At 40.0% G+C, this 18,182-nt stretch overlaps 1 protein-coding gene across 1 annotated transcript in view; it reads left to right on the top strand.

Annotated features, from left to right (window-relative positions):
• The first annotated feature begins 367 nt into the window (after positions 1 to 367).
• Positions 368 to 18,182, top strand: part of stum (stumble) — a 42,920-nt gene continuing 25,105 nt past the window's right edge. The window contains exons 1-6 of the mRNA XM_067777345.1: positions 368 to 848; positions 918 to 1,904; positions 1,962 to 2,525; positions 2,590 to 5,168; positions 5,239 to 5,783; positions 5,851 to 6,062. Coding sequence (XP_067633446.1) covers positions 1,051 to 1,904; positions 1,962 to 2,525; positions 2,590 to 5,168; positions 5,239 to 5,783; positions 5,851 to 6,062 — 4,754 coding nt within the window. The 5' untranslated portion in view covers positions 368 to 848; positions 918 to 1,050. The remainder of the gene's footprint in view (positions 849 to 917; positions 1,905 to 1,961; positions 2,526 to 2,589; positions 5,169 to 5,238; positions 5,784 to 5,850; positions 6,063 to 18,182) is intronic.

Raw genomic sequence — 18,182 nt, 5'->3', positions numbered from 1 at the left:
CATGCAGCAACAACCATGGTTACAGCACGTGCAACATGCAATGTAGATAATTTCCCCCCAAAAGCAAAAGAAGAAGCAACGAAGCAGACGATTGAACGTATCTTTAGTATTTTTTGTTTTTTTTTTCTTTCGTTTTTCAGCTGCTGCAGTGGAGTCGCTGATTTGTTTGAGTCTGCTAGGTCTGGCATTGAAATTTCGTCTAAGCTTATTATTGTTGATGCCGGCAGCCGTTTGAGACGTATTGAGGCTTTAATTTATTTCATTATAAAATAATTATAATCTTTTATACATTTTTTTTATTGCAGTTTATTACGCATTTAAATCTTCGTCAGCTTCCATAAAGTCTTTGCACATACAAACCTTAAACTTCCAGTGTGTTCGAACTGAAAAAGAAGGCAAATTTTGCATATATACAAAAAAAGGAGTAACATTCGACGCACACCAACTCACAACAACAAACAAGTCCATATACGAGTTACTCACATCAATAAAATCAAATTTCTTGACAAAAGCAACATCGTTATAAGAAAATCCGCCAAATTTGCGTCCGTCCACTGTTACACAGCACAACGCCAGAAAGTGGAGTGAAAACAAACCAAAATACGAAGATATTCGCAACTGCGTTCACAGGCTAACATCGAACACGAACACCATGCATGTTTGAAGCGGCGCATAACCCCGAAAGAGCACTCGAACGAACAACGAACATCAAACCGCACATATGCCGCTGTATATGAGAACGACGCCAACACACCAATGCGCGTTTTTACGAATTGTTTGCGCTTTAATGAATTTGAGAAACAGCAACGCAAATGTCAGAGCCACACGTACAAAGGCTATGCATATAGGTGATAAATTACATATTTTCAACACAAGCGTTATTTTAATTTCATATTACTTTTTATTCTCACTTGCAGATTAACAGCGCCATCTCGACTAAGCAACCACACAAACAACTTTTTTGTCAATCTTTTCCTAAACAACTTCACCTCCTCCTTCGCTCGTCCCAATTTCCATCATTAACTAGCACCATAATCATTCAATGTTAATATGAACCATATACCATCACCACCATCCTCATCAGCCGCAACCCCACCACATCGTTTTCAATATCCTACACGTTCCGCTTCTAATTCATACTCAAACACGCATAGTACACCAACACTAACCCCCGCCATTATACCGCTTGATTACAATTATCAAACAATGTCACCATCATCTATAACACAGTTGCGCAGTGATCGTCTAACGTCTGCTGCGACAACCGCCAATACCGCTAGCAACACTTATCATTTGCACTCATATACGCGCTTGAGCAGTGCGCGCCCTAGCGTTACGCCCGTAGTCGATGTTGAGCTGGATAATCAGTACAGCAGTCTTTTTGGTGATCCTGTACCACCACCGCCACCGCCTGACTTTCTCACCACACAATTTGATCCTGTGAGCCTTTTTCGTACAAGCTCGCTGGAAATAAGTTCGGGCTCAGAAGAGGATGCTATTGACCGACTCACAACTGAACGCCCAAGTCAAACACGTCTCTTTTCGAATGTTCCATTTAGTTCGGTATTCAGTAGACGCACATCGGATACAACATCGCAACGAAACTTTGATGTGCTACCTACACCAATGCCGCGTCTACAGCCGCCAGATATTCAAATACTACCAAACTCAAGTGGTGGCTCTAGCTCTGACACGCATGAGGCACCGCCAAATTATGCACTCCTCTTACCAGATAATAAACCGCGACGTCAGTCTGTATGCGACCAAGCTGTGCCAAGTGATGTGACCGATATCGTAGAATCGTTGGAAGTTAGAGATGCGAAGGGTGTACGCGATTATTCTGAAGCAAAGCGGCGTGTATCTAATTTTAGTGAAGACTTTAAGTCGAATGTTGGCGCGCTGAGGTAAGCTTTTACGAATAACTACATGCAAATGAATTTTAAAAATTTGCCTCTCTATAGCAACACACAAGAAACTGTGGCAGCAGACCTCGCTGGCAGCACAACACAAAATTTGTCTCATCATTTTTCAAATGGCTCGTACGCAAATAACGAATGGTTTCGTCCAGCCGCGCAGGACTACCCCGAATTTAGTAAAATACCTAAGATGCGCCCAAGTTCGAAAAATATTATGTCGATCAAACGCGAAGAGGTGTCGCCGCATCATTCGCCAGTTGCAACCATGATTACTGATTCGAATGAATCGAGCAGCGCTGAAGAGCGGTTGGGCGATAAAACACAAACTGTGAATGAAGTAACATTACCGCCGGCTAGACCACCCGATCCATCTGCCTCGCTACTACGCGAAATTCACAGTGATTTATTCCCTACGCCTCAAGAATATTTAAAGCAGCGCAATGAAGAATGGCTGAATGGTATGAATCAGCAAAATTTTCCGACGCCACCGCCACCAGCTGCGCCACCACCTCCACTTACGCCGACTGACGCAGAAAATCAACACACCATCAAACGCGAGATGTCACCTGTGATATTGCGTGACTCAATAGCCACCGGTGGTGATTTCAGGTAAGCATATAAACCAAGCAGGTGCTTACCTTTTAAAATATTTAAAAAATATATATATTTATAGAGTTGAACAAGCGCGTCTTCATAAGAAGACCTCATTCACGATTATAGCGGACAAGTCACCACAATCATCTCGTCAAACAACGCCATCTAAAATTTCTGCACCCACGAGTAGCCCAATTGGTAAGCCCGTTGCGAAACCACGTCAATATTTGCAACGAAAATCGCTATCAACTACACAACTCAAGTTGCCACAGTTGCCACAACAAAAACTTCAAACTGCCGCCAACGATTCTCCGCGTCCTTCAGTTCAGTTCAATATGACTGGACGCCATACACCCAATATGATGACCCAGCGTGGTATATTGCAACACCGGGAATCTATGTCGTCTTCACAAGATATAACACCACTGTCCCCTACGACAGCGCTTGGCGTCACATCCAGGTTACGACGCCCATCAGTACTGCCAACATTTGCCAAATACGTGGATAACTCAAAAATGAAAAGCTACGAAGCTTTACCACTCATCATAGATCCATACCGCACATCGATACCACGCTTTAATCGTTCGATAACAGATTTACACCGAGAACCAGCTGTGTTTCCGCCAGGTGCGCTACCTAGGCCATTAAAGCCCAACCCGAATCCTACACGCAAACAAAAAGGTTTATTACGCATACTCAATGGCGATAAGTCGCACATACCCTTGCGCTCCAATTGGGCTAGTATGGATGATCTGACGCTCGGTAGACGACTAAAAGCTACAAAACTGACACCAATTAAAAATTTGCGTCGACGCTCCAGCTCGACATCACCAGAACGTCGTAGCTCCACACAAACAGCTTCAGATCGACGTAGCTCGAATTTGAGTTCAATTACTACGTCGGATTTTAGTTATCGCAGACCTTCAATAGTGCCTCAACAAGTGCGAAAGTCAGCTCCTCCTACACCTGGTGCACAAGTGAAACGCCGAAAGCCTTTAGTACCAACAGCGAGTTTAACAGGTGGTCGAACGTCACGCACAAAAATTGTTAAACCATCCACGCTATCACCAATCATTGGCACACCGAACAAAGATGGCAGTAATCCGCAAAGTCCTGAGCAAAATGGTATAGCATCTCTAGCAGCATCTGACACGCCTTCCGATGCCACATCCCGTCGTGATTCACTTTCGAAGATACCAGTGCGTGCAGCGCACTCACGCGCGGGCTCACACTCGTCCTCTCCTCTCAAGGAGTTTACATCGCAGCTGCCACTTTATGAGCCCAATTCAAGGGGCACATCTAGTCGTAACGCTTCGCGTGCTACAGCAAGAACTGATGTCTCACAATCAGCATCGCGCACAAATTCTAGACCGGCATCACGCTCTACCTCACGCGCATCCACACGACCTATATCGCGCGCAGCTTCAAATGCCAGTACGCGTCCCAATTCGCGTATGGAAATGGCGAAAGAGATTGCAACTTCACGCTCAAACTCAAGAATGAGCACGCGTTCGAATGTCTCAATGGCGGAAAAGGCATCCCTATCACCGCAACCGATGCGGCGCCGTAAATCTGTTTCACTCAGCCCTGTGCTCAATGGGAAATCACGTGCACGCCGACAGTCACTTAGCCCACCAACAAAGAAGCGTGCAGGAAGTCGTGGGCGTGGAAAGAAAGTACGCAACCGTTCAGAATCACGACAAAGTTCAATATCACGCATACCATTAAGAGCCAGTAGCGTAACAAAAGTTAAACGGTCTTCGCCAAACCGTAACGTGGACAAGGGATCTAAATCGCGATCACCTGCAAAGTCGGAAGAAGTGAGGAATGAGCGTAAGATTGCGCCCAGGCAAACTCGCGTGGGTCAAAGTCAAAAATCAACAAGTGCCAAAAAAGCACCAACTTCGGTGCTGAAACCCGAGTCGAGTGTCAAGCGGACACCATCTTCCGTAAGCAAACAGACCACAGCTGTGAAAAAACAGTCGAGTAATCTACAAGCATTAGATGGTACGAACCTGGGACGCGCAACTTCTAATTCACAAAAGAGAGATAAAACAACAAGCGGTGCAGAGAAAGTGGTACGAAAAAATGAGACGGCAGCAGCGGAAGGTGCAAAAAAGTCGGGGTCTAGTAGTGCTGCAGCAGCTGCGCCGCTTGCTGCAAGTGGTCTAAAGCGTCAAGCAACCTCTAAGAGCATGAAAAAAGGGGCATCTAAAGTGTCAACTGCAAAAGGCAAGGGCAGTGAAAAAAAGACAAAAGCAGGATCCACCAACGCTCGCATTGCTTCAAGCAAAACAGGCGAAGCCACAAAAACAAGAGAGGAAGAAGCAAGTGGGGATAAAGATGCTGAGCAGCAGCTGCCCATCAGCAGTATGATTGGAATGGAAGCGGGCAAAGTAGCGACTGTACCTTTAGCTGTCGCTGCGGCAGGAGTAGCAGCTTCAAGCGCAGTAAGGGCTTCAGCCAATATAAGCTCCAGTAGTACGGCAAGCACTAGCTCTACCACGACTCTGAAACGAAATCCTTCAAATGTTTCACTTAAACGCATGGCTTCCAGAATGAGTTTGCTAAGCGTTAAGCACTCTGATAGCAACCTAAGTAGAAAAAAAGGAGTTTCAAGTGTTGCTGAGGAGACTCGTGGTGCGCCGAAAACTAATGGTTAGTATGAAATATTTATATTGTTGTTTTTGCATGAACTTAATTACTTACTGCCTATATTATTTCACAGAAAAGCGCGCTACTTTGAAAAAGACTGATAGTCGCACGCAACTGCACACGAAAAAAGATGCGTCGGCTGCCGCCATGTTGGAGAAATCGCAAAAAACGCTGGAAAATATACAAACCACCGTCACGAATGCAACGGATGAAATTCACAAAACTATCAATGAAAACCTCACTGACCTAAAGAACCTTGAAAGTGACATGGGTCTTTTCTCAGACAGTGCAGGTTCGCCTACTTCAAGTGTGGCTACTGTGGTGGAAAACAAAAGTGGTGGCAAAGCTCTAGCAAGTGGTGTTGGAGGTTCAATCTCGCGTACAGGTACAGCTGAGCGCGCCACCACAACAGCGCACAAAAATGGGAGTAACACAGCTATGCCCGCTACGAGCACACAAAAATCTCCGCTGCCTCCTACACAACCCGTGGAGACAGATGTTTCGGTATTGACGCAGTCTGGCAAAGCAACGGTTGCTGGAGCAGCAGCAGCTGCTGCTACCACAACAGGCGCAATGGCTATGCCACATGCGGGAGTCATTGATGCGACCATCGAAAGGGTTAGTGAAAGTGCTTTTTATGTATGTAGTTTTGACAGATTTTGAATGTGACATTGACAATTTGCAGAATTATGCGTACGATGGTGATGGCGCAGCAGACAAAACGGCTGATGGCGCTGCGGGTAGCACAATTGGTGATGAATTACATGGAAAGAGTGCAGCTGCAAGCGGGAATGGACCAAAAGGAATTGGTCATAGTGGAAATGGTGATGGTGACGCTGACGATGAAATCAAACGTCGTTCGCCCGATGGACAAGGTGGCTCCCCAGCAGGCAGCGGGTAAGTAAATGTTATTATGATAAAACAAACACAAATTTCTATGTCCCAAACCATTTATTAAATTAAGCTGTCAGCACCGTTGTTGTCACGCCAATTAAAACATTCCTCTATGCACGTCAAGGCATCATGTGTGATCGGATGTGTGCAGCTTTACTGCCATGTCATTGTGTTATATCAAATTGTTGACATATTTCACGTTAATCAACGGGATGCCATTGCAGCTACAAATCAGCGCTTTTTTAATTGCGCTCTCATGTGTGACCTACATTATTTGTTGTTTTTTTTTCTTCATCAGAACGACGAACCGTACAAGTAGGAGCAAACTAAGCACAAAAATTATAGTCTACAACTAGAGTTTTCTGGTTCACACCGTTCTAGCCTAAAAAAGTTGAAACTAGTATCAACTACAAAAACTAAAAGTTCGGGTTTTACTAACCTGCGGGTAATCTGATTCCAATCACTCTTTGGAATATTTCATGAACTTTGTACAAGGTTGAGTTTGGGATAGTCTCGGGATCTTTTTTGAACTATTTCAAGTTTATTCAGGAGCCATTTTGGAACCATTTGAATTATTTCCGGGATTGTTTTGGGGTTTCTTGTGAAATCATTACTACTATTTCGGAATAATTTCCCGACTGTTTCGGGACCTTAATGAGACTGTTAAGGATCAGCTCGAGAATATTCCAGTTTTGGGACTATTTTCAAGATTATTTCGGAACTATTTCGGAATGATTTTTAAAAGAGCAAACTTTGTACAAGGTTGAGTTTAGGATAGTTCCAGGATCTATTTTGAATTATTTCAAGTTTATTCGGGAGCACTTGGGAAGAATTTGGGAATTGTTTACGGTATTATTTTGGGGCTTCTTGTGGAATCAATCAGGACTATTTCGGTATAATTTCCGGATTGTTTCGGGACCTTAATGAAACTGTTTAAGGATCAGCTCGAGAATATTCCAGTTTTGGGACTATTTTCAAGATTATTTCGGAACTACTTCGGAATGATTTTTAAAAGAGCAAACTTTGTACAAGGTTGAGTTTAGGATAGTTCCAGGATCTTTTTTGAATTATTTCAAGTTTATTCGGGAGCACTTGGGAAGCATTTGGGAATTGTTTACGGGATTATTTTGGAGTTTCTTGTGGAATCATACAGGACTATTTCGGAATAATTTCCGGATTGTTTCGGGACCTTAATGAGACTGTTTAAGGATCAGCTCGAGAACATTCCAGTTTTGGGACTATTTTCAAAATTATTTCGAAACTACTTCGGAATGATTTATAAAAGAGCAAACTTAGTACAAGGTGGAGTTTGGGATAGTTCCAGGATCTTTTTTGAATTATTTCAAGTTTCAAGTTTAAATACACGTAAACATCAACGCAAGCAGCCAAACAATAATGTAGCCAGCAGCTAAGAAAACAAAAGAGAAACACTCATAAAAGCTGCGCGAGTCCAAGCGATGGTCAGTCAGTTTGATTTCAAACGCTATAATTGAAGTACGAGAGTAATATAATTATGTAGTACTACTACCAAAGTAGTGGAAATAAAGAACATTTTGCTGTACTGGATATTTGAGTTATTTATTCGACAGTTCAGAGATTCGAACGATAACAGAAACTGAAAAAATAATAAAGAATTTCTCAAAATTCTTTACAATATTGAGTTTATTTCAGGCTTATATCGAAATTATTTGCGGAATAGCTTCGAAGGTATATCTAGATAATTTTGGAACTGTTTCCAAGATTATTTCGAAACTACTTCGGAATGATTTTTAAAAGAACATCAGGGCTCATTTTCATATTGGATCATTTTGGTATTTTTTTTTTCGAAATAATTTCGAGATAGTTTTTTTAATCATTAAGGAAGAACTTATCTGGGTTAACTGATGGTACTTTAACCTTACGTGTTTCCTTACAGACCCAACGATGAAACCACAGAACCAAGTTAATCAGGTAAATTTAATTTCTAACGCAGGACAATTGAACTGGTGGATATTAACACACTACTAGGACGACTCTTAGTAATGCATTCCCAGTTCATACCTTAAGCATCATAAGAGCGCGCCCTCTTGTAGTGGATCCATTTCAACACTTTAGCTTCCCTTTGAGGCAATTTTGATCTGACGGGTATTTAATAAAAGGGTGCTCAAGAAATTTGACTAACGGAACCATACGATAACATGTTCGGTTAGTGTAGGTTGAGCGGTAACTTTCACCCTATTTTGGCAAATTCTCGAAAATTGCAACTCATCATCCTCCACACAACTTCAGCAAAAAGAGTTTTTGCGATATGCTAAGATGCACCTGTTGAATTCTCAATGGACAGTGGCCCTTCAAAACCATAGTCACCATAGGTATATTAGCCTTGATGAACCCGAAACTTTCGGCGCACTGCCAGCTACTCACTTCCGGCCATAAGGATCTAGCTACCCTACAAGATGTAGTGTCACCCCACCTTTTGGTAGGCTGATTCGATGTTCATCTTTATACAAGCAGATTACAGGTTGCCATTTTCCCTGTATACTGCTACTGTCCCGAAGTTCGATATAATATCTAGCAAGGACAAGCACTCCCAGACTACGCTGATTTGCATCAATGTAGTTCAGTACCCGCTTGACTATCCAAGTAGGTGGTAAATTTTTTTTATTTGCGTCAAGATACTACAACTTTAGGGCAGCTCACATTGCTATATTAGCCTTTGGGAATCTTAAACTTTCGGCGTATCGCATTTCGTTCACTCTAAGCCATTTGGATATCGTTACCTTACAAAAGGTAGTGTCGCCCCACTTCTCGCTATGCTGAGGCGAAGGTAATCAGTATAAAATCAGGTTGCAGGTGGCCAGCGGAACTCAGAATTTCCTACAGCTATCTACATCGGGTTCCGTTGTAGCCATCCGGGCAGCGAGATTCGTGTGACACGACACTTCTGTTGTCCCAGATCCATATGATTTTAAACGCAAAATAGTTCGATGTAACAGCAAGCGAGGTCGGGCACGCTAATTCGCTTCAAGGAACCTGCTTGATTATTCGAGAAGGTGGTGCGTTCTCTAACAGTAGTGGCGCTGAATAATATTTTATCCACCGGTTCTCAAATTGAGCTTTTTATCGAACTGTTCACAGAACCTCCAACCAGCTTTCTAGTTCATTGCCTCAGATGAGTCCCGCTCTCGGAATCTTTTTCTCCGGCATGTCTGAGGTGAAATTTGCACCGGGGGATTGTTCGGCTCACAATATATTATTGTTATCTACTCGTTACTCGTTACTAATTCTCTCTATTTTTTCTTTTATTTGCGTGCGATAGCGCCCCACGACCCGGGTGCCACATTCCCCTCGCAAACAGGTCTGTTCCATGTGGGGTAAATTCGAAGCTCGTTTAAATTCGAAGGTCCTCATCTCCTGCTGAGTTGATAGTCGAACTAAAACAGTATGAGGCAACCGAGAACTATCTCCCACATTGCGCTTCTAGCAAAATTTCCTTTTTTTAAAAAATCCCCCAACCCAAGAGCTCTGAAAGTGGGATCTTATACCTTCTCGTAAAAGGAGCAAACTTATGTTCGCCAGAACTGACCGACAGTCCACATGAGTCAACCCCCACAGCCACTAGGATTTCAACTCTGTAAGCAGTCACTCACCAGCCAATTAATTCTAGCCCAACACGCTCGTTTACTACCACAATTCACTGTACTTAGAGGAGGCCCCCATGCATGCCTCTGCACAACTTCCCTTTGATTATGAACCCCCATCCACTCTGCCGCGCCATTTCTATTCCAAAAAATTGTATAAATGAATTGAATCAGTACCCCCTTTAACTCCTAGACGAACCAGGTTCCTTCCGCGAGCCTAGGCTGCACATTATTAAACGACCCTTTCCTACCGCTCGCTTTGAGTGTGCACCATGGAGAAGTAAACACAACTAAAACCATGCTATTGTCATTGTATTCAAGATTTTCTATCGAAGTAGATCTTAAAGGCATTGCGTAGTCATCCTTGATTGAATATATTCGTGTTCAATTAATATTGTAGTCATACTTTGTCCGCCACCAGAGCTGGAATCTATTATGTATTCTACTAGCCGACACTTACTAAAGTACTTTCCATGACTTGCAATTCATGAGCTCGAAAAGCTTTCCCAAAAGCTGTCTCCTAGGAATTTATTTCTACTTCGGCAAAGCGCTGAACAATAACACGTATACGCTCCACCAATTCGTAACATTGCAACTACGGTTTGTTTCTATCTGATTTCTGTATTTTTGAAAACTTACATCTCGTAGTTTATCCCGCCATCAAGTTTCTGGAACGTTATAAAATTCGAGCAGTCGCTTTGAGATGAGTATCGCGTTTCGCATGGGTGCTAATATGCCCTGCCCTTCTTTGTAACACACACTTAATTACGTTGTACATATATGTATGTCCAACTATGTGGCCACACTTTCTTTGGGTTATTGTACATTTAATCATATTGCAAAGAGCCGCAAGCTGGTAGCCAAAGTAGCGTGACGCTGGTGCATCGTGACGTAGAAAAAAAGTCACATTCTACTCTCAGTGCAATGTTGCACAGCTGACTTATTGCAATTGTAATAAATTACAAGTTTGCATGCATTTTTAATTTCCCATTTTCATGTTTATTTTCTTCCAAATTTTTTTTGTTTTTTAGTTGCAAAATATTGTATGGCCGAATAATTAAAAGATGTTTATACCAAAATTAGTTTATGGCACGCACTTTCTCTCTGGGAATGCATGTTACTCAAAGTAATCGACTTTTTTGCCTTTGCCCGTCAGATTGCAAATCGTCAAAAGAAAGCACCGGTAACTTTAAACTTTCAGGTTAGGTTGGTTTAGATGGTAGCTGGTAGCTACTTAGAGAATCTTTGCATAGCAACGATATAGTTTCGAATGATACCGATCTCAACCTTGTATAAATCCTCCGGAAATCCAAGTGAGTAGCGAGCGAAGTACTTTCGCCTAGTTCTTGCAAAAGATGGACAATCAAATATATATAAAGTGATTCGATGATTCCACCTCATCATCCTCCATAGAGCTACAGCAGCATGGATTTTCCAGTGTATTGAGACGTACCGCATGAATTCCCATTGGACAGTGCTGTGTCGAAACCTCAATGACCATTTATAGATGAGCCTTAATGAACCCAATTATTTCGGCAGACCCCTGCAATCCACTTCCGGCCAAAAAGTTCTTGCTACCCTGCAAGAGGTGATGTCCGCCCAGCGCTTGCTGAGCTGACTCAAGGCCCATCTATGCATGAGTAAACCACTGGTGATCAGCGTAATACCGAAATCCCTGCAGCCATCTTCATCCGGTTCAGTTGTACCGATTCGGGTTATGAGGTCCGCTTGACAGTTGCCCGGGATATCAAGTCCCATTTAAGAGTATGAGTTAGGATGTTATTCCTACTATTCGCAGCCCAAAAGGAACAGCTCCCTACCAGTGAACGATTTCGTTAGTTACTTAATTTCTTCGGAGATGTGACCGATCGTGAGCCATATACGCCGAGATGATCGCCGAGAATTCTAGCCGTTTGTGACTTAACTTTAACCCCTGCAACGTCGAAAGTTTTTAAATGAGGTATAAATGGAGAATAGGCTGTACCTGTATCAAGGGTTATAAGTTATCGTAGGCATTTTTAAGTTAAACCCTTTTCAATGAATTGGAGGCGCCCAAGCAGTCGTTAAAGGAGGTAGAATCTTCACCTCCTTAATAGTTATCTGACAGAAATTTATATCCCATTCAGTATTTATTATGAGACTTTCTGCTTTAATTTTGTATTACATGGAAATCCTTAAACATTAACTTAATATTTAATTAACTACAGCAGCGAACAGAAAAATAGCAGTGTCAATTTTTATCAAATTTTGTCAACAAACGCTTTTTTAGAAAAGAAAAAAATTAAATAACGAAATTTTATAAAAATTGGCGGCGTTATTTTTCTGCTCCCTGCTGTATATCGCCATATCGCAAATCATGCAATTCTTCACTTTTGATATGTATTTATTTGCATAACTATAACTTTTATGTACATTTCAATATTCAAGTCCACTAGCGGCGCCCTCGACATCTGCCACATCGTTAGACACATTGGTGTTTAGCCATGACCATCAGTGTCATCTAAGACACATTTTTTCATGAGTCAAGTGAAAGGTCAAACAAAATGTACAACGTAAGAGCTTCAAACACGGAAATATATCACACATTTTGACGGGCAATTTGCAGTAACGCAAATAATTTTCATAAATAATTTATAAAGTAGGCGCTACATTTGTTTGTTTGTATGTTTGTAAAAGTGGAATTATGTAAACTGTCCTTTTTACTTGCCTCACCCTTCTACAACTCAAAACTTACATACAGCGATTGCTATATTCATGTGCAAGTAATACGACTGAGCGTTATTTCATTGAAAATATTTGCTGAATAGGTAACATTGTTTGAAGATAAATACATACCCAACAAAAAAATGTTGCCTTATATAAGTCTTATTTTATTTAACCTAAAGTTGTAAGGTGTATCAGACGGCTGAATGAGATTTTGTCCTCCCTCGGCTGCCAGTTTATAAACATCTTGACTTCAAAATTTTTTGAATAAACGTTATCTCAGAATTTTTATCAAAAAATCGTTATTTCAGAAATCATTTGTAAATCGCCATAGCCAAATTCACACAGAAGCTTAATGAAATAATTAGTAAATTTTCCTACAATAAAGCCCTTATTGAACTCAATCTTTCATACAAAATACAAATTCTTGATTATCTAATGATTGCTTTATTGAATGCCTGATGCAAGTGTAAAATACAGTTGGTTTTGCTTGATGTTTGGGATTTTTTATGGTCAATTGAACAAATGTCAATAAACACTAAAATATTTTCAATAATTTATGAAAAATAGGAAAATGCAAAAAAACTCAAAACTATATTTTCGCTCCATTTGCTGAAAAAGATAATATGACTTTTTAAAAAATTGGCACGTATTTGGTTAGGTGCAATATCTATAAGTAGTTATAGCTAAGGAGGAAACGGCAACTATCTATTTTGAATATTTTTTGGGCCTGCTGACAGATGCTCGCATAATGAAGCAAGTGGCCCTGTGTGAAAAGGAAAACTTAATTACTTCATTAAATAAAATTTTGATTCAATAAAATTTTAGGTGTGAAATTGGTTTTACCTCAGAATTTTTTTTCTTAAATTGAATGAATATAAGTCTGAGGTAAGGCGTTCTTTAACCAAATTCAGGAACAAACCGTTTACAAAAGTTATCTAATATAAATTTATTCTGGAACGGTTGTTATATGCTAATGTTTCATTTCATCAGTCGATCAGCTATGTGCAAACTTCCTTTTAATACTCCTTATTATACTCAGCTGAGCAGAGCCCACAGAGTATATTAATTTTGTTTTCATAACGGTAATCCGTAACGGCATAAACTAATCGAGATAGATATAGACTTCTATATATCAAAATGATCTGGGCGAAAAAGGAAATTTATTTAGCTATGTACGTCCGTCCGTCTGTCCCTAAACTCGATAACTTGAGTAAATTTTTAGATATCTTAATGAAATTTGGTATGTAAGTTCCTGGGCACTCATCTCGCTAGCTAAAATGAATGAAATCGGACTATAACCACGCCCGCTTTTTCGATATCGAAAATTTCGAAAAACCCTAAAAGTGCGATAATTTATTACCAAAGACGGATAATTGAAAATTAGTAAAATTTTGTACAATGGGCGTGGCACCGCCCACTTTTAAAAGAAGGCAATTTAAAAGTTTTGCAAGCTGTAATTGGGCAGTGCTATATGTGTGCTAAATAAAAATTAGAAAAATCGGATGACGAAAAAAAAATGTTTAAAGTCAAATTTTAACAAAAAATTAAATATCTTTACAGTATATAAGTAAATTATGTCAACATTCAACTTCAGTAATAATATGGTGCAACAAAATACAAAAATAAAAGAAAACTTCAAAATGGGCGTGGGTCCGGCGTTTTTCATTTAATTTGTCTAGAATACTTTTAATGCCATATGTCGAACAGAAATTTACCATTCCTTATGAAATTTGGTAGGGGCATAGCTCCTATGACGATAACTGTTTTCTGTGAAAAGGGGCGAAATCCGTTAAAGCCACGCCCAGTTTTTACACACAGTCGACCGTCTGTCCTTCCTCTTGGCCGTTAACATGATGACTTGAGCAAAAGTCCATATGTATATCATTACTAAACTTAGTTCACGGACTTATCTGAACCCACTTTACCTTGGTATTAAGAATGGACGAAATCGGACGCCCGCTTTTTCGATATCGAAAAATGAAAAAAATGCCATAATTCTATACCAAATACAAAAAAGGCATGAAACATGGTGATTGGATTGGCAAACTATAACTTTGGAAAAATATTTGTGAAATGGATGTGACACCTACCATATTAAGTAGAATAAAATGAAAAAGTTCTGCAGGGCGAAATCAAAAGCCCTTGGAATTGCGGCAGGAATACTGTTCGTGGTATTACATATACCTATAAATAAATTAGCGGTACCCGAAAGATGATGTTCAGGGTCACCCTGGTCCACATTTTGGTCGATATCTCGAAAACGCCTTCACATATAAAACTAAGGGCCACTCCCTTTTAAAACCCTCACTAATACCTTCAATTTGCTACCCATATCATACAAACACATTCCAGAGTCACCCCTGGTCCACCTTTATGGCTTTATCTCGAAAAGACGTCCACCTATAGAGCTATAGCCCACTCCCTTCTAAAATACTCTTTAATACCTTCCATTTGATACTCATGTCATACAAACATAATCCAGGGTTACCCTAGGTTAATTTTCCTACATGGTGATTTTCCCTTATTTTGTCTCCAAAGCTCTCAGCTGAGTATGTAATGTTCGGTTAAACCCGAACTTAGCCTCCCTTAATAGTTTTTCTATACTTATTCCATTAGACATACGACTTTTTCGATTAATTCAGCGCAACTCTCGAAATGCTTACAACCGCTTTTGAAATTTTTTATTGGGTATGTACTGCATATGAATACCCTGTAGCAAATCGCAATTGTTTCAAGCTATCGCATTTAGAGATGGATTCAGTTTTAATATTCCAAGTGCTTTCAGCCAACACTTTTAACATTCTGATGACCTACAACAAAGCAATTACCCCCCGAACTCCACTTTGCAGACTCTTTGAATGCGTTCTAAACTTGTTAATTCGTAGGTAGGTGGTTCTGAGCTAGTCGCAGCCTTTGTTTAAATAATTTAAATACACTCAGCTCAAACATAAGTGCTTTAGGTACAGTTGTTACTGCCAACTGTCCCACTGTGCATCCCATTCGAAGGTAGTCGTTAAGTCTCTAGTGCCACACTAAAAATTTGATCGACTGTCCATTTTTTTCTCTGCGGGGTATGCATGTAATTTCTATTATATATGCATGCATGTGCTTTGTTTTTAATGGCCTAAGAAATTGTTTCTCTTCCCTTTGTTGATTTATTAATTTGCATTTGTGAGAAATTTACATTCATTTTTACAATACTTGATAGATGATAAGCCCCTTTATTGCTAAAATTCTTGTTACAAGAAATTTTTTGTTTACATTATACCAAAAACAATAAAATAGTTGCGTGTAAACAATCATCCTACTGTACACTTAATAGCAACAATATACACATGTTAGAACACTTTTGGGTTTACGTATCCGTAAGCAATGTGATGAGATCCGAAACTTACTAACTCAGCCGTCTGATAAAAGATACGCAAAAGGAGACCTTAAGCCTAATAGATACTAAGTCGGTAAATACCTGTATTAGGTTAAACTCTTACTTATCCATAATCAGCCTGACATACGTAATGTGGGATTCAAGAGGTTTATAAGCGCAATACAAAACTTTATAGCTTCAAAGCTTCCACAACCCAATTGTCAACCTCACCTACGCGAGCGGTATGAGTGAATGTATCATACACAAATTTAGCAGGCGAGGCTCTGGCGACCCCAAGTTCCTAGGGGGTGGGGAGGGCGGTATAGCCTAGAAGGTTTAATGTGGTCATATTAATCGTTCCTGAGATGGTCGGCTAGATCCGTGATTTATGGAGTAAATTCGCTCAAATTTTGTATTTGGTCTAGCAGTTTGAACTTACAGTTTGGCACCGAACGTTTGCAAAACCTTCTGCTGAGTATGTCTTTTGTTGAGAATGTCTTGATCATCATCATTAAATGGCGCTTAACTGCCCAATCTGTTTTTGGTTGTTTCGTAACAAGTCAGGCTAGTAATTGAGAGCACCAAGGCAGGTCAATTTTTCTTGCACCTGCCTTTCCTAACTCAGTGAAAATTTCGCGCTGCCTCTGCTACCAAACTGCGGTGTCGATTGAAAACCTTTCTTGGTCCGAACGTCCTCATCCATTGGCATAACGTGACCTTTCCAGCGAAGCTTTTGGACTTTTGTTCGCAGTACTATCTTCATATCTGCGTAAAGGTTATAGAGCTCATGATTCTACCTCCATAGTTACTCGCCCTCAGCATCACGCACAGGGCCATAAAACTTTCGGAGAACTTTTCGCTCAAACACTTCAAGGGCCACCAATCTCATCATACATCAGAATAGGTATTATGACGACTTGTGGACCGTAATTTTTGTTCGTCGAGAAGAGACTTTACTTTTCAATTGCCTACTCAGTTTGACATTAAACGCCCTAATGTACATTGATTTGTATGTAACGTGATTTGATTTCATTCAGTTTTCTTGAACAATAATTCGAATATTAACTCTCGCATCCAAAGTAATCGTCTGCATGGTTGCCTATGATGGTATAACCCAGCAAACATTTTTGTTCAATACAAACTGTATCCTTTGAAAATCACTAACATCCATTCTCAACAGCATTATTATAGGGCTCACCGATTATAAGACCCTTAAATACGTATTTTTTAATTTTTTGTTTTTGGGGTTAAATAAAATAATTTAAAAAAAAATTTTAAATTAAACGGTTTAATTGAAAACAATATTTACAGAAGTAATAATAATACTAAAAGCTAGAAAAACAGTAGGTAGGTCCTAGGTACTAGTCATCACACTCCTCATCAATCTAGGGCGTTGATCAGACAATTAAATAAAAGCGTTGGACGCGTAAAATTTCTATTGATAGTCATAAGTAAGACCAACTGAACCTTAATCAGGTTATGCTACGCCTCATATTTTTAGAAATTTCACGCGCCCAAAGCTTTTATTTAATTGTCTGATCAACGCCCTAGATTGATGAGAAGTGTGATGACTAGTACCAAGGATCATGTAAGTATTGTTTTCAATAAAACCGTTTAACTTACACATTTTTTTAATTGCCTACTATTTCTCATTCTATTTAGTTCATTTAGTGACTCATTATTACACGGAATCTTCCCTGTCAATTTGTTACAATCTAAGTTCTCAATACATAATTCTTGCAAAGACTTTACTCGACTTTGTACCACGTATGCTTGTCCCTCCTCCAACTCCAAAATATTTTGGTGTCACTTCTACCGGACTGCATGTAATATTTGTTCCAAATATAAGCTAAATTGAACATCATAGATCGTTTTCTATTCATGTATGTATTATGTGTTCCAAATAGGATACCACAAATACGATTTTTGTGAATATCTCGATCGTTGCACCACCTAGCGGCCATCTTTTTCATAGGGCGCTTTCTATTCTTGTAATGTATTATGTGTTCCAAATATGAGGCAAATCGGACCACAAATACGATTTTTGTGAATATCTCGATCTTTGCGCCACCTAGCGGCCATTTTTTTCATAGGTTGCTTTCTATTCTTGTATGTAGTATGTGTTCCAAATATGAGCCAAATCGGAATACAAATACGATTTTTGTGAATATCTCGATCTTTGCGCCACCTAGTGGCGATTTTTTTCTTCTTATTGCATTGTCATGGGGTTCTGAACTATATTCCAAGTTTGAAGCTTGTAGCTTATCGGGAAGTTACTTAAATTTCAATTACAAAAAAGTGCTCCTCAAGTCATCCTAAATAAAATCGTTTAAAAATTAAAAGTTTCAAATTAATTAACACCGCAGTTCTCTTAAGTTTCAAACTACCTCTTGTGTAGTGATAGAACTTTAAAAAAAGATATCGATACCGTTA

This window comes from Eurosta solidaginis, chromosome 3 (genome assembly GCF_040869045.1).
Source record: "Eurosta solidaginis isolate ZX-2024a chromosome 3, ASM4086904v1, whole genome shotgun sequence".
Lineage (NCBI taxonomy): Eukaryota > Metazoa > Arthropoda > Insecta > Diptera > Tephritidae > Eurosta > Eurosta solidaginis.
Note: the sequence above shows the minus strand (reverse complement) of the source record. Positions and strands in the feature narration are given on the sequence as shown.